This window comes from Anguilla anguilla, chromosome 1 (assembly GCF_013347855.1).
Source record: "Anguilla anguilla isolate fAngAng1 chromosome 1, fAngAng1.pri, whole genome shotgun sequence".
Classification (NCBI taxonomy): domain Eukaryota; kingdom Metazoa; phylum Chordata; class Actinopteri; order Anguilliformes; family Anguillidae; genus Anguilla; species Anguilla anguilla.
Window position 1 is genome coordinate 82612116 of NC_049201.1, and position 21380 is coordinate 82633495.

General features: G+C 43.2%; 1 protein-coding gene across 1 annotated transcript; it reads right to left on the minus strand.

Annotated features, from left to right (window-relative positions):
- Positions 1 to 1605: 1605 nt before the first annotated feature.
- Positions 1606 to 19785, minus strand: LOC118231669 (cysteine-rich and transmembrane domain-containing protein 1-like). The gene is made up of 4 exons (XM_035425725.1): positions 19687 to 19785; positions 17729 to 17822; positions 13310 to 13736; positions 1606 to 3116 (listed from the first exon to the last, which is right to left on the minus strand). Exons 3-4 carry the CDS (start codon positions 13712 to 13714, stop codon positions 2964 to 2966), a joined length of 558 nt encoding a protein of 185 aa, XP_035281616.1. The 5' UTR covers positions 13715 to 13736; positions 17729 to 17822; positions 19687 to 19785; the 3' UTR covers positions 1606 to 2963.
- Between the last annotated feature and the right edge of the window lie 1595 nt (positions 19786 to 21380).

The window sequence follows — 21380 nt, forward strand, 5'->3', positions numbered from 1 at the left end:
CTGCTCTCTGCACATTAGCTTCCAGATATTGTACTGAGCCTGTAGCCTCCCGCCCTCTCCCTGGGCGTGTTCCTTCCCACAGAGTCTTAAATGTCTGCGGCTGCACTAAATGAACAGCCTTAAACCCCAACCTTTTATGGGCTGCTTTTCAAACACCTGTGACTCTTTTCTGTTGCTCTAAATCTGAGTGTGTGTGTGTTTTTTTTTCTTCTTCTTCTTTTGAACTGTTCTCTTCCCATTTGAAATGCCATATTGTGCCCCCTTGGGTGTCATCAAGACCCAGAAGGCCCCAAATAAAGGTGAACTTCACACCATACGTCTCTCTAGGGTTTTCGACACGCTTGTTCCTGGTTATGGTCATACATTTTGTCGTACGTCGCTCTGGTTAAGAGCGTCTGCCAAATGCCTGTAATGTAATGTAATGTAAAGCCGCGTTTCCACCAAAATTACCCGGAACTTTCAGTCCCAGGAACTACTTTACCAGGAACTAAAAGGTTCCTTCAGCCAATGGTTGTCTGCGTTTCCACCGGGGTCTAAAGTACCGCGAAGATTAGGCAAATTAGCCCACTGACGTATGAAAAAGCGACGTTGCCGTCGGTCCATCTGTCATATGATTTCTTCTGTAACCCCATACTACCACCGAAGTAGCCTACATTATTTTCTAATAACCGGGACATAAATTAGTCCATAGTCTTCCTGGTCTTTTCGTGGAATTGAAAAATGGCAGTAAAATTGAGTAAAATTACGGCAGTCTGAAAAAGGGACGATTACTAGAATTAACCTGTTATTTTACCCTGACAAAAAGTGCGGAAGGTGATTTCCAGTTTGCTTGTACTGTATCACCAATGTTAATTACGCAGAACTACCGCATACCTCACATAACTGTACCAAACGTTTTGAGTCAATTACAACGGGCTAACAAAGAAAATCCGGAAGAAAATATTCAGCAACCGAATTAATCCGTTTGAATGTTTTAGTACGTAATATGCTGTCCCAGCACGAATGCTTAGCATTTTATAAAACGAATACTAAAGCAAGAAAAGAGCAGAAGAGCACACGTTATAATTCCAAGACGTTGGCAGGCTATAACCAAAAGTAGGCTACTGCGCCGCATAACATACAAGTTTGATTTGAAGTTATTATGAAAATAAATTGGTTTGCGCCTGCATATTTTTAAACATGGCGCCTGAAAACAAAAAACACAAAAAAATGTACTCGGCCAATCAGAAATGTTCAGCGCTGCAAGCTCCACCCAAAAGGTTCCTGTACTTTCGGAAAGTACTACCCCCTGAGCAGGAACCTTTTGGGGGGTAAAATAAAGCCCCAGGAACCTAGTTCCTGCGGTGGAAACGCACTGAGTTCCTCAAAAGGTTCCTAGTTCCGGGGTATAGTTCCTGCGGTAGAAACGCGGCTTAATATGAACAATGGACGATGTTGCCCTACAGGAAGTCAGTGAGATGGATCTTTAGACATCATAGATCTTTTCCTTTCTGTGGCAGGGACAAACGCTTGCAATCAAGGCAACGGTCTACCTTGAAAAGCATTATTTTTACCTTTTGTTAAATCATAATCGTTCAATAAAAAAGACTGACATTGACTTCACAATTATGCTTATTCATGGAGTACTTTATTTTTTTAAACAGTTAACATATCCTTCTTTGACACTTTATAGAGACGCTTTTTTACCTTTACAGAGCACACATACAATTAAACACAATGGTTATTCTATTTGACAAACTACAGTTCTACAGATGGGCAACCAAATCATTAGGAGCAGGTGATCTGAAATGATATTCAAAATAAAATATATATTTACCATATACAGTATTTATACAAATACATCTTAAAATGTGTGGAAAAAAATTATGAATGTGGTTAAAATGAATTGCATTTGTTAAAAGGAAATTCTATTCAGCTTTTACGTGGAATTTAAACTATTTAAGCATTTTGAATGTTTTTAATTAAAAAAAATTTTTTTAAACATTTTTATTTAAATGTTGACATATGCTTATGGTCCAATTCAATTTCCCACTTATTTTTCCTGAATGGCAACATATTAGTGTATTCAGTCAAAAATAGAGTTACATGCTCACATAATGGACTATATTTAAGGATTCTGTTGATGGTTCTAGGCGGAGGCATGGAAGAGTGTATTGTGACATGCTGGAGGAAGGTTCCAATATCTGCCCAATATCCATATTTAGTACAGAACACAGAACACAATACTTCATAGAGCCTCCTTTCTTCTATTTTACATCTATTTTATGCAATTTAATGAATAAACAATATATTTGTAATTTGTTAATGAAAACAGTCAAAAACAGATACTCTAAAAGCAAAAATGGTTTTTAAAAAAATCTTTGGCTAACCTGGCTAAGCTGAAACATTTGTACAAAACTGGGCAAATATTAAATTGTAGCTGTGGTATCAAAATGCTTGCAAAATATGTACTTAAGGCATTCTCAACGTATTCGTTTTGAAGAAGAAGAAGAAGAAGTCCTCCAACACTGGTCTGAGATTCTAAGAAACTTTAAGTAAAAAAATTTGTTGTCAACCGAACTTTAAGCTGAGTGAACAGTTCTGGCTGTACTCTTTTCTTGGTATTTATGCTTACTGGGATTGAAGTGTACATTATCCAGGCCACACACACTATCCTTCAATTGATTGTTATAAACATTATAAAAGGCTTTTATCCACCAAAGGATTTTTTTTATTGCAAAATAATATATTTGGACAATCTCTTGCAGGCAACACACTCTGCTTCATTGAAATTTCAGAACTAGGAGTTTTGAAAGGGGACGTCTACAGAATGAAATTCTTCTGTGATGAGAAAGTGGTTAAAAATGAGATGACGCGAGCAAGGAGAGATGACACTTTGAATAATAAAAAATGGGTGCGCGGGGACAGGGGACCGGGGGGGGGGGGGGGGCGCTAAGGAGCACAGCTGGATTCACGTCCGGCGTTCAGTTGAACCTGTTGGCGATGACGGCGGCGTAGACGATGTAGAGGATGATGAGGGCGATGCCGATGCCCAGGGCGGCGTGGTTCAGGTTGCGCGCCGTGCGAGAATTCATCTCCGCCTTCTGCTGCTGGCCCTGGTGATTGGCATCTCGGGTCTGAGGAGCAGAGGGAGAGAGGGAGAGAGGGAGAGAGGGGGGGGAGAGAGGGAGAGGGAGAAAGAGGGGGGGGAGAGAGGGAGAAAGAGGGGGGGGGAAGAGGAGGGGGGGAGGGGAGAGACAGAGAGAGAGAGGGAGGGAGAGGAGGGAGAGAGAGAGGGGAAGAGAGAGCGAGGGAGAGGGGGGGAGAGAGAGAGAGGAGAGAAAGAGAGGGACAGAGAGAGAGCAGAGGAAGAAAGAGAGAGAGAGACAGGAGAGAGGAGAGAGAGAGGGGGAGAGGGAGAGGGAGGAGAGAGGGAGAGAGGGGGGAGAGGAGGGAGAGAGAGGAGGAGAGAAAGGAGAGAGAGACAGAGAGAGAGAGAAAGAGAGGGACAGAGAGAGAGCAGAGGAAGAGAGAGAGAGAGAGAGAGGGAGAGGCGGGGAGGGAGAGAGGGAGAGAGAAGAATCTAATCAGTTCCAGCTGGACCCAGGGAACAGCACAAAACGGAAATGTAAAACAGACAGTGGCAAAAAAAAAAAAAAAAACTTGCAAAAAATACATAAGAAATAAATAATAAATAAGAAAAAGTCCTGTTGAACTCCTTCGAAATGCATTCGAACGATAAATGGGCCATCCCAGTGAGGAAGCCGGACGGCTTGGTAAACAAACCGTGTCCTCATCCCATCCTTGAGCGAAGGTTGCGCGGAGACCACAGAAGTTCTCGGCACTACATTAGCTCGGTGCTGCAGCCCCTATTGCGTCACTCAGGAATTGTGGGAAAATAAGACAAAACAGCCCTTCAGTTCGTCTGCACACGGGCCATTGTTAAAGGGATAGCTCTCTTTTTGGCTGGACCGCAACAGCGTGGCCAGCCCTACTAACGCGAATGCCTGTGACTGAGTGAGTGACTGAGCGAGTGATGAAGTTACACCATTGGTCGGCCGGATGAAGTGTGTTAGGTCCAGCCATATACTAGGTTTTGACCTGGTCTTGTTGAACATTGCACACAAAAAAAATGGTCTGGGCCAATCAGAAACGCACAAAACACAAAGTCGTTTAGAATAACAATAACTTGGCCATCCCATAAAATAACAGGAGGCCTGGCAGTGTTCGCGGGTGGGAAGCCAGTGAGGGTATGAGTCCTGATCGCTGCATTAGCGACTCCAACTGGTTGGTCGGGGTGCCTGTTCAGCAGGGAGGGGATCTGGGGGAGAAAGCGTGAACCTCGTTCACGCGTTGCGCTCTCCCAGTGAAACTCTTCGCTGTCAGGTGAAAAGAAGCGGATGGCGACCCCACATGTATCAGAGGAGGCATGTGGTAGTCTACACCCTCCCCAGACCGACAGAGGATAGCGCATAGACCAGGACCGTGATTCACACAGGGAATTGGCATAACGACTAAATTGGGGAGAAAATGGGAGGAAAATGGCAACAAAAAAAAAATGTGTAAATGTATCTTGGACGACAAAAACATGTCGCGGTAAAAATATTTTTTTAAATATTATTTTTAATACTGTCCTTTTAGAGTACATTTCCGTACAGTAGAATACACAAGACCAGGTAACTCTCAGATAAAAACGAATTGCCAGGCCTTAAGTCAACATTCGTATTCACTGACAAGCTCATCATTTGCATAGTTTAAAATGCGGAAACCAAGGTCTGAAACCAACGTAAATTTTACAGCGCATAGACGACGCCAGGCCTACTCTATTTACTTATTATTATCGACTGCACTGTAAAATTACGTCCGTTTCAGACCTTTGCTTCCACATTTTAAACTATGCAAATGATGGAAATGGCTGGAAGAGCACATACAGTCTGACGTGATCTTCCAGTTCCCCAGCTATGGTTTAGCAGAAATCAATGGCAGAGGGCCATCTGCTGTTAGCTATGCACCTACGCTCTGCTCTGCCAGACTCTCTCTCTCAGCGCACAGTAAAATGCCTGGTGCTAATTCAGCTCAAACGGAGTACATGCGCGTCCATTTTACTGCGACCAGGACTGCTTTGTGCAGCTGGACCCCTTGCTGCAGTCCATTGTTAACAAAGTCAATTGCAGGTATGTATCAAATTTATACCCTCAACCAGCACAGGCAAGCGCACAGGACCCCACTTAACTGGCCAGTTTTGAGAGAGATGTTTGGCCCATTGGCAGACAACAAAATTATCTCCTTGACTGGTTTGACACCCGTACCTATTATTAGGCATGAAACCCCCCCCCCCCCTTCCTCCCCCCCCACCACACACACACACACTCCACCCCACCCCCAACCCTCCCACCACCCCATTTCAAAGTGTTCTCTTAGAATGCCATTACAGAATACTTCAGGCATGAACATATGCAAGGAAACCTTTGCCCCAACTGCAATGCTTAACTCTTGTTTATAATTGACCAAGACTCCAATCTGTTACTCTTAGTCATTATTAAATGCTGAAATTTGTATTGTTCCACAGTGTTGTAATGCCTTTTTTTGTGTTGTCTTGTATTATGTAATAATATATCACTTATTATTACATTACACTTTGCACAGATGTGGATGAAGCTAATAATATTGTCTATTAAATTAGTTAAGCATGTGAATCAATGTTTTAAACAATCATTTAACATGCATTGTACATGAAATCATATAATACTGATGATTCTTTTAAAAATGTGCATCACACATTAAATGTATTTTTCATTGGAATTCAGTATTGAGACATTCTTTCTGTTTAACTTCTTAAAGTCATGACTGAACTCTTTTCCAACTCCCAGAAAGTTTCCTTTTAGGTCTTCACATAGTGTACAGGTGGCTGTCTGAAAGCATTCTATACACCTGATTGAGATTTTGTTGCATTGTAGGGTTTATGTAAAACATTTTATTTTCATTATTTTTTGTGAAAAAATTGTAATTCTGGATAGTAAATAATGAAAGGATTTTAAAATTGGCATGTGCCACGACATGGAAAACACACACACACACACACACACACACACACGCATACAACCACACACACACACACCCACACACACACACACACACCCACGCATACACACACACACACACACACGCATACAACCACGCATACAACCACACACACACACAAACACGCACACACCCACACACACACACAGCTTTTGTAAAGAGACCGAACTGCAGAGTGATTGTCAGAATGTGGGCGGGGTTAAGAGCGTTTTCATAGAGGGACTTTCATGGCGGGGAACACAGAGCGGTCACATGACCTCACGGCTGAATGGGAAATTACACAGGGCTGGGTACGTCCAGAAACCAGCTCAGCGATTCAACCTTTGCAAAGTGAGAAGTCGACTGCACAGGGGGGGGACCCCCGTGCCTGTTTCTATAGCGCAGCTCCAGTTCCTGCACATGATTTTACACAGAATCATTTCTGCACTTCCCCCGCAGTACCTCTGACCCCAATCCCAGCCATCACTAGTGCACGTCATGAAGTCTCTTGCTGTTGCACAACATCTTATTTGGGGAATTTGATCTTGCATTTTGGTTAAAATTGTGGTCTGGATCAAATTAAGCACTGGCCTGGATTAAATTAAATTATTTTCTTTTTTTTCTCAAACAGGGTTTGGGCAGTACAGTATTTGTCAAGATGAACTGGCTGACAGTTCATTTGGAGTCACTAGCTGGGGACAGTTAGAGGAGCATTAGGCTAAGCAGAGGTAGTTTTTGGATAAGAAGTTCTGTCACCAAAAAGTCCTAAAGATAATTATGAGAAGAATGGGGCACAGAGTGGGAGAGAGGGTGTGTGTGTGTGTGTGTGTGTGTGTGCTGCCATGTTCATGGCTACTCTTGTCAATAACGTCTCTCCTCATCCTTGGCTCACCGCTCGTGTCACGTGTTCCACGGTGAGCCAAGCCCGACGTGCTCCAGCAGACAGATGCAGAAAGGCACTTTAATCAGACTGAGTGGAAGGCCTCTGGGCATTAAACCAGGGCGTGTCCTCTGCCAGCGGTTTTCCCCCTCGGCCTTGGCGCAGCCTAGACTGTGCCAGGTTTCCTTCTAACCGCTGCAGTCGCTAGACGTGTTTCAACTCTTTTTCTCTTTAAAGGCGTGTTACGTCAGAAATAGCTACGCACGCCATGAAGAACGAAAGCCGACACGATCGCGCTGCGTTCGCCGAACCACGCTGCGAACGATTAGCCTGCATAGAACGAGGCAAAGCGATTTTAATTGACCACGTCGAAGTGGCAAATCAGTCGATTGTAGAGAAAATGTCGACGCCCGACCATTTGGTAGGTCATGAAGAATTCAACCACAAAGCAAATGAGACAATGAGCCAAATCTGCATTGCAGATTTGTATCTGCAAAGGAACTTAAACACAGAGAAAGGAAACTGGACTTTAGCCAACGGTGATCTTTGTGATGTACATTTATATACAAAAATACAAAATAAAGCAGTACACAGATTACTCCACCCCTGGTCTACGGAGGTTCAGTGACCGTATTTGAGATTGGCTGTAACAGAAACTGTGTCTGTGTCTCAGTTACGGTAGTCATTTGCAGGTGACTTAAGCTCTGGTTCAAACAGACTTTTGCCTCTGTCCTTAACTATAATCACATTTGTGACTTTTTTTTGTTTCTTAAGATGAGGTGAATTGTTAGCAGACTAAAATAGGGTCGCGGTTATTCATGCACGGTTTTCATCGCAGTCCCCCGAAGTTTTCATTGGTTTCCCAAACTAATACACAAAACAAAAAGAACGGAATCCCCTGCTTTAAATCCGCTCAAAATAAGAAATTTCGGTGCGATAACTTTTAGGGGATTTCGTATTTCATGGCACAGACAGGAAAACAAACAACTGAGAAGAGAAACCGGACTTTGACCAATGGCGATCTTTGCAACGTACATATATACACACTAAATAAAGCAGTACACACGTTGCTCTACCCCTGGTCTACGTAAGTGAACTTCTGAGACTGTTTTCAGGGGTTCCGATATAATGCAATATAAGATTTTTTTTTTTTTTAAAGAGACGTTCGTGCGCCCCAGCAACATCCTGTTTTCTGCCTGTCTGGCAGCCTTCATGTCGAAACTATCCACCTTCTAGCTACCGGGGGAGGGGGGCCCATAAAACAGACGTCTCCTAGCAACTTCATGGCGACAGAAAGACAGCGGGGAAGGGCGGACGCACAACTGCCCCACATATTTTCGTTTCCACCTCCAGCAGAGCCAGAGACACAGTCATGGGCACCAGTTGTAAATCTCCATATGTTCCGTTGGGGGCGGGGGGGTGGCGTGGCGGGGCGGGGGTGGGGGGGGGTCGGTTGAGAGTGGTGGGAAGGGTTAGCTGGTTGCTATGGGTGAGAAAATGTGTATGGTTTAGTCCACCCACTGCTATTGCTTGAATCTAAGACCCTGTAAACCTATTAGAACCACAATAATGGACAATACTAGACAGTTTTCTCCAATGGGCTGATCGTTTGATTAGCACACGCCTAAGAGGTTGATTGTAAGGGCCCTACACTAAACACTTATTACCTATTTTATACCAATAAATTCAATGAAAATGTATCTGAAGAATGCAAATCCGTGCTGCTAGCTGCTGTTCCTGCTAACTGGCTTGCTGGAAACAAACTAGTCATGCATTACACCCAGTTTCCTACCAGAGGAAACTGGATTGTCTGGTTATGTTTAGCCAAAAGATAAATTTTCCCTGTGGGAGTACAAACAAAAACACAGACACACACACACACACACACCACATGGACACATATACATACAGCACACAGAAAAATAAATAACAAGGTAGCCAGCGCACAATTTGTCCCTGAATCTCATTTGGCTGTCCTCGTTTTTGTCCTCAGTCCAAAAATACCCTTGTGCTAACAGAGGAGGCCATTTTCTTTTTTGCCAGCCACAGCCACAATCAGACGGCTAAAACAGAACAGTCTGCGTATATCTGGTGGTGAGCACATCAGCGCACGCTATTGGGTGGGTGGGGGAGGGGCCCGATCAGCTTTCAATGGGGCGCTTTGCACTGGAAGATAACTGAGGTTACAGCATAGCCGGCACTGCCTGAGGCAGTCTCGTCAGAAGATTAAAGCAGTGTCACGCGGAATGAAGGTTAGCCCTTCAAGGCAAGAAAAGTTACCATCAACACCGTCAATTTCTTTCGCCAATGTTTGAGTAGCTTGAAAACACGACTGACCCTGGACTGCAGGCTATCCCAACGAGACCGCCGAGGAAGACGAGGAAGCGAAGACAGAAGGCAGGAGTCAGATCTGTCCCCCTCTTCATCCCCCGCTTTCTTCTGTCATTAGATCGCTTCGCCGCAAATCGGGATCAGAACTTCACGGCAATGTCAAACATCAGCCAGCCCACGGGGGATGCCAGCATCATTCGCATTGTGGAAACTATTCAATCCAGACTTCGAACTTGGGAAAGGTTCGATGAACTACTGGCAGTGCGGTCAGCGGAAGGAAACAGGCGGAGTTCGAGCAGCCTATTCACTGGATGTCGCTGACGCATGGGGTGTAGGGCGGCTGCCGTTCGAGAGACACGTTGCCGGGCAGGCCCGGAGCCACCGGCTCAGAGACGGATTCAGAGATTGATTTATATAGACCTAAGTTGATTCAGGTGGCGACTTTTGATCCTTGTTTACGCTGCACCTTCGGCCAACGAAAACAATGCCACGGTCGCAATTCTGTCATGTCTCGCAAGGCCCGGAGTCAAAATCTCCCGAGTCACCATTGCTAGTTTTAGGAGATGTGAACAGGCGTAAACACGACATACGTAAAACATCATATCATCAGTAGCCCATCCTCTACCAGAGGATTTTTTTCCTGAGGTTCCCCTTAGGAAAGTTCTGTTCTGTTCTACTCTTTTGTCGTTCTACAGAAAGCATTACTTAGTGAACTAGTACAACGCCACAGCAGTCTTCGTGCCACGAACAGGAAACAGTATGTCTACGCTCAATTTCCTGGCTGTTACAAGCCATCTAAGTTAATCCAAACATAATACATGCATTCACATAAAGAAGGTAGGCTACAATTCTATGACTCACTCGTGAGTCATGGGGATATTTTATGAGCTGACATATTACACTACATGGCCAAAAGTATATGGACACCTGACTTCGAACATCTCATCCAAAATGATGGGCATTAATATGGAATTGGTGCACCCTTTGCTGCTATAACAACCTCCACTCTTCTGGGAAGGCTTTATACTAGTTGTTGGTGCATTGCTGCAGGGATTTGCTTCAATTCAGCCAGAAGAGAATTAGTGAGGTTGGGTACTGATTGGGTGATTAGGCCTGGCTTGCAGTTGGCTTTCCAACTGATCCCAGTGGTGTTGGATGGGGTCGAGGTCAGGGCTCTGTGCAGGCCAGTCAAGCTCATCCACAACATTCTCGAGAAAACCATTTCTATGAAGGCCTTCCCCAAACTGTTGGGGAAGCACAGAATTTGCAGAGAGCTGTGGAAATGTTTCATCCTATGTTGCAAAAACTGTTGATGGTGTAAGAGCAATTTTAAAGGAAACAGATACTTTTTACTTCATGTTTTTGTCTGTCAGTAAAAGGCAACTTAAAAATTTCTAACATATTTTTCTGTTTGCTGGTTTGGAAAAGTAAATGTATGTCCTTTTGAAGCATAAATGTTCTTTTGAAAATCTGTAGACACAGAATCTGGAACTGAACAATGAATGAATTTACATTCTATGTATTGCTAAGTTCCAAGAGTATTTCCCATAAATAAGAAATATTTCATATGACCAGTTGTATAATACATAGTGGCCAGTGTATGTGTTATTGAGTCAATTTTCCATGTAGTTGGTGACCTTTTGTTCACATGATCAGTGTTACCTGACATTAATTTTGATAAAGGTTTATTTGACACAGTTTTGGATAGGACATTTCAATCATCAACTTTTTTCTCACAACAAAGTATGACACCTTCAAAATAAAATAAAATAAATAAAAATTATAATTAAAAGAGATTTTGTAAATCATCACTCTTGGATTCATTTTTTAATTGTTGTGTTTTATACCAAGTAGGACTGGTCAACTGGACAAGACTCTACTTGACTACATAATGTTTTGTATACATGATTATGTAACTTAATACAAAAATACAGTAAGTAGAAATATGTACACTCCTCACAAAATATATATATATAGGGAAATGTTTTTGCCAATCTTGTCCAATCCATGACGCCTTGCTTTCTCGTGATTATGATTAAAGGAAAAAAAAATTCCCATGTGTTTCCTCATTTCCTGTTGTGAAAGAGTACTGACCGTAATGGTTATCGTAAAAAAAAAAAAAACACCCACTTAATGTCTTCACTCACTTTAATTTTCTTTTCCTTTTTTTTTCTAGAATTTCATTACATTCCTGAGATCCGGGGCCAATAGAGTGCCGGTTACGGGAAATCTCGCCTTACCTGTCAAATCAATTCAGTAGCTACTTATAAAATACGCCATCAATTCCTGGAAACGAAGCGAGCTCACTGCATTTCGTCATCCCGGACTAGCCCGGTCCCCCGGCAGGGCTCTCATATGGGGGGAGATTTACGTGTGCAGTTAGCTCGGTTTGCGGTGTAATTAATTAGCGCTGGGGAGAGAACCCTGTGGCTAGTTCGCCTGCAAGTCGACGCGCGGCGCCTACATGACGCCTGTGATGATAGCAGCCAGATTACACCCTTCGCTTTCCTGTGTTCTTTGATCTTCGCTGTTGCACTACCCAGGCAAACATGTGGTGAAATGGTTTGAAAGGCAAGGCTCCAAAACTAAATGTCATACGTTTTATCATTGGTGAGATCTCTGTACCTGAGCTAGTAAGCAAGCAAGCAAGCAAGCAAGTAAGTACATAAATAAATAAATAAATACATATTCATAATCCCATTTTAAAATATGAAAATGTGCAATTCATTTTAAGGCTTTTGAATAGTTTTAATTTTCAGCCGGACAAATTACCCCTCCCTTTGTTTTCCTCCAATGTATAATTCTTTTGTCATTCCAAGAACTAAATAGTTCCCATTCTGTAAAGAAACCGGGATTAACTTTGTTTACTTGACGCTGAAGACCAACATTCAACTGCAACAGCTGCTGCAGTATGTTCGTATTTATGAACAGGAATATTATCAGTAAATGGCAGGTGTTTGATAGGTATTCCTCTCTGATTAGATACACATTTCAACTCCTTCCGAAGCGAAGACTTTTTCTTTATTTGCGTGTACATTTCTTCAGAATATAATGAGCAAGGCCTCAGAGCCTCACAGGCTTCAATGCTGGCCCTCTGTAGTCATGAACACTGTTTTGTTTTCCCCCTTGCGTGTCCAGTATGCCACTAGCCTAAGTGATTACTTTGGTGGCAAACCTAAGTGCCTGTACCAGAAATATGCACTCAACATACAGCATACTGTTCTACAAGCAGGTGGCATGCTGCAGTATATATGTCTCCTCTCTCCCTCTCTCTCTCTCTCTCAGGCTAATAAACAGGAACTGATTTGTCCCTGTTCTGGCAATCTCTCTCTCTCACTCTCACCCTCTCCTCTCTCATTTCCGCTGTCCCTCTCTCTGTTGCTCTTTCCCTTTCTTTCTCTCTCTCTCTCTCCCTCTTTCCATCCCACCCACTCCCCCACCCCCCTCCCAGGGTAAGAAATGAAAACGGATTTGTCCGTCTATCTCTCTCTTCCACCCCTTCATTCGTATATTTGAATTGCTTTATCTTTTATATGTTACTCCTCTTCTCCATGCGCTCTAGCCCTCTCTTATTTAAAAAGCACATGCTCAAACATTTTTAAAAAGCTCACTTAAACAAGCACAGCTATTAATATTGCACCTCTAACAATGCCAAGCCCATCTCTACACCCAAACCCACTAACTCACTCACCCCCCCCCTCCCCCAACTCCTCATTCACATTTCCTGGAAGTAGACATGAAATTCCACACCCCCTCTCCCACCGCCAGCACACACACACACACACACACATACACACACACATTCACGTCATTTTCCAATTTTTTTTCTCACTGAAGGCAAACAGCACTTACTCACACGCCCACCTACACTCTCACATTTCAATTGTTTGTTTTTTTTTATATAAAAAAAGAAAACTTTCTATTATCAAAGTGCGCTGCCGTAGGTTTTTGAAAGTCCACCGCAAAACAGTGTGTAAAGTGGCAGAATAATAATCATTCAGCAGTATTTCGCATTTTGCTCCCTCCCTCCCTCCCTCCCTCCCTCCATCTCCCACTTACCCTGATGGAGTAGACCAGGGCGGCGATCCCCAGCGGCAAGCAGCAGCACAGCATGGTGAAAATGGAGTAGCCCAGGTAGTCCGGCTTCGGATGAATCAGCGGCGTTTGGGTCACGTACACCGTGGGCTGGACGGTGACCATGTGCTGGGCCCCCTGCGGGTACTGGCCCTGGCCCGGGCCCGGCGGGTACTGCATCCCCGGCTGGGGCGGGTACGGGCTTGGCGCCCCTCCGTACTGCTGCGCAGGGGGGTACATCCCAGGCGCGGGCTGTCCCGCCGGCGGGTAGCCCGCTGCGGGGTATTGAGGGTACTCCTGGTACGGCGGGGGAGCGGGATTAGTCATTCCCGATTTGCTGTCGGGGTTCCAGTCCTGGGAAGGGGCGCTGGGCGACTTGCTGGGGTCCATGCTCCCGGCTCCTGGGTGTTTTCTTTAGGAAAAAAAAAGTTTTTTTTCTCTCTAGTGGGAACAGTGAAGAAGAAGAAGAAAAGAAAACCCTCAGTGGTGTTTTCCCTTTGAATTTTCTTTTGCTCTATAGATCTTTCCCTTTCTTTGTTTAAATGATATAATTTGTAGTTTCTGTCTCTTGTCGCGCTATTTCTATGGACGGTCTTTTGTTTCTCTGCCGGTCTGTCTGGCTCACAGTTCACTCTGCACTCTGTCTCCGGCAAATTTTTTTTTTTTTTTCCCCCACCGAGCACACGCCCTCTAATTCGCTTTGCCCCTCCCTTATCTCTGCTGTATGTGCCTGCGGCCCCTATAGAAGAGGCTGGGAGGGGGATGGGTCGAAGTAAGAAGCCAACACGCAGCAGATCCTCGCGCTAGTTCCTACACGGTACGGGGTGAGGCTGCCACCTCGTAGTCGTGTAAGGAAGTGCAGAGTCGCGACATTACGTTCAGTGCGGGAACGGGGCTGTGCCGCGCTTCAACAGCACTTTCGCTCGGCAAAACACGACGTGGTGTTAATCAACACAAGCAGCATGTCAGTAAAAAAGAGCACGAACAAAAAAACAAAAAATGTAAACGAATAAAACGGTTTCCTCCGCATAAGATGGAATAAGAGCTAATTACGGTAACATTAAATGCATGCGGACAGAGGGCGAACTTTCCTTAAAGTTTCGGGCACCAGTTGTTATTTTCCCGGCCATATTGAAATCTTAAACTATACACTATAAAGGATAAAGAGCCCACAGCGGACAGGAACATAGGACCACCCGCTCCTCCCCGCCCAGGTAGGCTATTATATTGGGTATTATAGTCCTATTTAGCGTAAGCAGTCCACGCTTTGTTTATTTAATAGGATGTATTAAAATTAACATCTCTTGCACTGGTTTGCGTCACGGTGGATAACGTCAGCTAGCGCAATTTCGGAAAATGCACGAGTGCGAGGGCGGAGGCGAATCAAATATACTGCGCAAGCCATACAGTGTGACCGGAGGAGTGGGACCAAGCCAAGCAATCGCATAACGACGCAAGGCGTATAGAGGAACTAATCATTTTAACGGATTACTGACGTAAGTGATGGCAGTCGTCATTAGGATAAAATGCTTTTCCGTGTTCCCTCCCTCCCCTTTGTCCCCAGGGTACAAGATGCATCTTGGCAATCAATGTCTTGCATTGATTTTCCGCAGGCCGAGCGTACGATCTGAGTGCCTTGGCTCTGTGACAGACCTTCCTTGAGCGAACGCACATCACGAACATTGGGATGGCAGGCATGACATCCCGCCAAGTTACGCCTTGGCGGGGGCATGCCCCATACCTATACAGCACCGAGAGTTTGGCACTTTTCAGGGTTCCCCACAGAAATAACCACAACAGCCAAAAAAACACAGCCCTTAAAAACATTAAATTCTGTACATTCTAACCCCATTTCAACAGACAGAATTAATAAACAACTTCACATGTCCACACAATAAAGCCCCAAACTAAGGGGGTTTTGCGTTTTCTCTTTCTTCTTATTTTTCCTGCCGCCTATCCCACTAACAACATGTCTCCCCATTGGGCATTTTACCGACACCAGCCAAATATTCACCTGCACGACCCAATCAAAAACTTGCATACACACGCAAAATACCCATACCTTTTTACTCTGAAACATTGCCAGTTTAAACAGCTAGTCTGCCTGTGGCCTAGTGGGCACAGGGGGTACGAGGTTCAAGTCTCGCTAGGAACACATTTCTTTAACCTGCTTTTACCCTCACTAATAATTGTCTACTACTTCTCAATTATTGCTTTTGCACCATATCTACCCGCCGTTCACCGAACGTATACACTGCATATACACCCTGTGTTTTGTAATCTTACCATTTTACAATCTCATGCAAACTTTGTGTCAGATCAAAGTGTCACATATTTCGAATTGCCTCATGGAACACATTGAAATTCATGTAGAAAACTGCTGGTGAGTAACTACAGGAAGCATATTTCTCCAGAAAACATATGTTTATACTTGCTTCTGAACTGAATTTCAGTAAATGTACAAGTTATTGTATATTTGCTACGTACAATAAATACTGCATGTAAACTACATATTGTACATACATACATCGAGAACTTCTTTATCCCAATGGGGACATTTTCCTCGCAGCATGTTACATTAACATTTACGAACACACATTTATACCAAGAAACATACAATCATTCACGCAACAGAAAGGCTGGGCAGCGAAATACGTACATACCAATACAAATTGGACATACAGACGCCTATTCAATCAATCCTGACTGTGAGAAAGCCATCCACACATATGTTTGGCCTATCCATGTACTGCATGCTTATACACACGAAAGAATTGAGAAAATATTGGGTAGCATAGCTTTGGAATACATTTTATTTAATTTCGGTGAGGGAAGATAGCCTATATTGTTTTTAGTACCGTAACTTGGCATCATTTTGATATCAATACTTTTAATGCCAGGCGTGGATTTTGGCAGTCTGAATGAATGAGTTATAGACGGTGTATGTGTGAGTAACTTGGCATTTTTGTACGTTGAAAACGTGTTTTTTATGAGATATAACTACGGGTGCGCGACTGTCATTCCTGCTCCTTAGCTAGCTGACCCGTACTTTCAGGAGATGGCAACTTCAGGTGGAATCGCGGAAATCAAAGAAAATTTGGTTATTTCCTTGCAAAAACGCCCTTTCACAAGGCGTTCGCTGCAAGAAAAAAAGAGAATAAAGGAGCTTGGACCGGACCGACCCGATTTACAAATTTCGCAGCAGGCAGGTGATCGAGGACGAGCCTACACCCGGGGCTTCTCCCGCTCTTGTTATGACAAACGGAGTTGGCTAGCTGGATGTGGTGTAAGTAATGCCTTTTATTTTTTCCCGTTTTCTATTTCAAAGTGTCGGCACCGAAGCGTTGTGGACAACGACGGGGGTACAAGACCTATAACATCTTTCTGAAAAATGCAAACGGCACGAAAGTAGCCGCAGCCATCTAGACAATAGTATGAGACTAAAAATTTTTTTGGCAGGTTTAGCATTGCTGAACAGCTAGGTGAAGGCTACAGGGCATTAGAAGGCACAACGAAGAGGTGACAAAATCGACACATCCTGTCCAGAATAATAGACTGTGTGAAATTTTGTGGAGCATTTGAGTTGGCTTTGCGTGGCCATGATGAGAGTGAGAGCTCCGATAATCCCGGGATATTCCGTGGGTTGGTGAATTTTGTTGCCTACTTTGAATTTCAGCATTCACATATTCACATTTTGTCCAGCAGATGGCTCTATAAATGACCTTGGAGTTAGCGAATATGTTCCTGCTCTTTTTATGACTTCATAGAATGTAACAGTGGCAGTAAAATTACTTCAGTAGTTCCATATTTAGAAATTGAGCTGTTGCCTGTTGGTAACTTTAGGTGATGTAGGTGAAATGGGCATTTTGTTGTCTCTAAATATTATTTTATATTATTAAGGAAGGCAAAATATGTTCAAGTAGTGCTACTGGCCAGTGTTTAGGCAACATTACAGTGTGTTGTGTTGTTTTAGATTTATTTTAATTTTTTTATTTTTTGCTGAGCTATGAAGTGCTGCTTCAGTTTGTTTGTCCCCCCCAAAAACTGCGCCCCCCCAAAACATTTTATCACCAGCCGCCACTGGATGATAATATTTGAATTAGATGAAATATTACTCTCACAATGATGCGGTTTTGATTTTGATTTTTTCTCAATCTGGATAAGGCTGCAATACAGTTAACTACCATGATGATGATAGAAACGCTTGAGTAAAAGAGGGATACACAGTGCATTGAAAACAAGTGCTTCTGCACAGGTTGGAAACACCTATCTACTCAAGAGTCAGCGTCCCATCTGGGAATTGAACCCGTGACCTTGAGGTGCAAGCCCATTTCCAAAAGCGACACGCTAGGCTACGGGTTCCTTTTCTCTGGGGGAAGTGCAGAGACAGGAAGTGACCCGCACCTGTGGTGTTCCTTCCTGTCTGCACGAGGCTGGGAGGAGAGCGATATCTTGAGCCGACGTCTCCGTGGGGAGCTCCAGATCTCCGGGGTCACTTCTGCACAGGTTGAGGGTGGATCCAGATGTAATTTAAACATTTAAATATCCCAGTGTGTTCCCACTTCTCCCCAGGATTCCCTTTTTGGGGAGCACTTGTTTTCGGCAGGGTGTTTCAGTGACTAAGGCTGCTGAACATGCTGAAGTTTCCACCAGGAACAACGGTTTAGATGATGTTGTCAAAAGAACCTGAGGGTAACCAGGGGCAACCGTGGTTGAAGGAGTATACCCCTTGACTGCGATGTCCTGCATTGGTCAGAGAAGCGAGGTGAAAACAGACGAGCATGAGCTGACTACGAACATCGATGTAGGACGTGAGCGGGCAGTTTATTTTGGCAGTTCCCTGTAACACATTTATAAGTATGACGCTGACTGCTTGTTTTTTTTTTAATGCAGTGTGGTCTCAAATGTGTGAACTGTAGTTTAGCACTGAATATTTTACTGTGCGAATGGAAAAAGTAATCATTTAAATTCTGGATTCTTTAGCTTTGAAAGATCAATAGTTTTCAGCAGTGGTTTTGTGACAGTTTTGTTTATTTTGTATCAGTTTTTGTCTACCTGTATGCTGCCTTTTTACTGAAATTGCCAGCCTGTGGAAAAGCAGACTTTAGTTATGTGAATCATTTTGTATTACTCATAAGTCACTTTTGCAGTCTGCATTGTTCATGCTTCTAGAAACTTCCAGCCACAAAAAAAAAATGCTTGTGTTTAGGATGATCAGTATTTGGCTTTATCAGTCATAGATGGAATCTACAACCATTAAAATGGGTTGTGTGTAGTAGGCCAAAGAAATATTATTTTGTGTAATTGTAATGTCTTGAAGTTGTTTGAGAAGAGATCCCAATAGCTACAATTCCTGCTATTCCTTTGTTTTGTAAAGCTCAAAATATTTCATATAACAACATACTGTATAATTTTGAATTAAAAAAAATTTCCTTCAAGAAATGCCATCTAGTCTGGCTTCCTGTTTTGTTATTAACCGAATAACAGAAGCATGCTCAAAAGAAGAAGCCTGTTCTCACCGGAAGTGGCCTGCCAAAAGCAAGAGAATATATTTAAAGTGGCTATAAGAATATATTTTTGTTTCCAGAGGTACATTTATTTATTTATTTTTTGTGGGCAATATTCTTCATTGCACACAAAATCTGTCTCAGCCAATTGCTAACATACCCTAAAACTGAAAATATATTTTTTGAAACCTCAGAAAGTAAACTATCACTTTAATCTCTCAAATGATAAAAAAGCTAAAAGCAGTCACATTTTTTTAACCCAGAAAGCAAAGAAGAGTGAGCTAAAATTCATCCACAGCGATGTGAAAGACTGATATCTAATTATAGGAAGCATTTGGTTGCAGTTATTGCTGCTAAGCGTGATGCAACCAGTTATTACATTTAAGGGGGCAATTACTTGTATGCATGGGTGATATGAGTGTTTGTTAAAATTTTTTCATTAAATAAATGCAATAATTAAAAAAATGTGTTTTGTGTTTACTCAGGTTTGCGTTGTCTAATATTACATTTCGTCTAAAGATCTGGAACCATTTAGTGTGACAAATGCACAATACTAGAAGAAACCAGGAAGGGGAAAAAAAACTTTTTCACAGTACTCGAGGTTTGTCGATCCTTCACACAACATACACTGGTGCAGATATAAGGAGAGCTAGGCTTTTTCCACATTTTACTTTTTTTTTTTACCCAGAAAGCAAGCCATTTACATTTAGCAGATATCTCTTATGTGGAGTGACTCAGATGCATAACATTTGTACGTCCCTTTTCAGCACCAGCAAGCCCGTTTTTTCCCAAAAGCGGCCACGCTACGGGTTCCCTTTCGCAGGGGGAAGTGCAGAGGGAGGAAGCGAGCTGTACCTGTAGTGTTCCTGTCTGCGCGGTGGCCCGCGGGGAGGTCTGATATCTCCAGCTGAGTGTCTCCGCAGTGAGCTCCAGATCTTTTGGTCACTTCAGCTCGTCACCCGCAGAAATGGAAACTGCGAGTGGAGATGTTCCCGCCCACCCTGCAGGCGTCACCGCCCCGCCCCAAATTTTTGGCAGATTTTGGCAGTCTGGATGAATGAGCTATAGACGGTGAGAAATTAGGAGAAATTATGAAATTGCGTAGTTGAAACAATATGTTTTTAGCAGAATGGACATGTAGGTGAAGGTTGACATGATCACAGACTATAGTGCGAAGTAAATGAAGTGACCATGAGCGAGCTTAGTTTCCTTATCGAAGGGTATATGTAACAGTCTGTATAACATATTTGTCGTTAAAGTGGAGGGTTAAGTAACGCGTGAAATCTATTGCACTGATGTGCTTTTCTCATGTTCAGTACTAGTAGTTATAATTATGAGTGAGTCATGATTTTAAATGTAATGTTTTAATGGGGAGTTGCAGAACGTACATACGTAGTAATTGTTTGTATGTGGCTAGATAGAGAACAGGGCGAGGTAACATGAATGTAGAAACGTGCTGTTTGCTGATAAGAAGGTTTTGTACGGTTGCCAAATGAAGAAATATAGTTAGTAGAAATGGCACAGTGGTGAACTGGTGTATCTTTTTAATAAAAGGAATGCATTTGCCGTCATGAAATGCATCAAATATATAAATATAAGCGTAAGAAAACGTTAGTGTAAAAGAGGAAATGATCTGTCTGAGGGCGAGGCGAGACATGACATAGCGATGCAATGCGTGAAATATAATTAGCAAACCTGTCCGTGGTTTTAAAGAAGAACACAGGCCAGTAAGCACAGAGGAGCTCCCGTTGAATCCATATGGCTTTGCAATATTGTAGCCGGTTAATAACTGAACGTGCAGTCGGTACGTCATAATGCAGTGTATACGTTCGGTGAACGGCGGGTAGATATGGTGCAAAAGCAATAATTGAGAAGTAGTAGACAATTATTAGTGAGGGTAAAAGCAGGTTAAAGACACGTGTTCCTAGCTGGGCTTGAACCTGGGACCCCATGTTCCCAAAACTGTAACCTTGCCCACTAGGCCACAGGCAGACTAACTTTTTAAACTGGAAATGTTTCAGAGTAAAAAGGCATGGGTATTTTACGTGTGTATGCAAGTTTTTGATTGGGTCGTGTAGGTGAAGATTTGGCTGTCGGTAAAATGTCCAATGGGGAGACATGTTGTTAGTGGGATGGGCGGCCGGAAAAATAAGAATGAGAAGAAGAAGAAGGAGAAAATGCAAAATCCCCTTAGTTTGGGGCTTCATTGTGTGGACATGTGAAGTTGTTTATGAAATCTGTCTGTTGAAATGGGGTCAGAATGTACAGAATGTCATGTTTTTAAGGGCTGAGTGTCTGTGGCTGTTGTGGTTATTTCTGGGGAACCCTGAAAAGTGCCAAACTCTCAGTGCTGTATAGGTATGGGGCATGCATGCCATCCCGCCAGGTATGCCATCCCGCCAAGTTACGCCTTGGCGGGATGGCATACCTGCCCTCCCAATAATGTTTGCCTGTATGAACAGTGAGCACTGTTTTTCATACCAGAACCACAAGCAGAAAGCAGAACTGTGTAGAATATTGGCGTAATGCACACGACTGTTTTTTTTTTT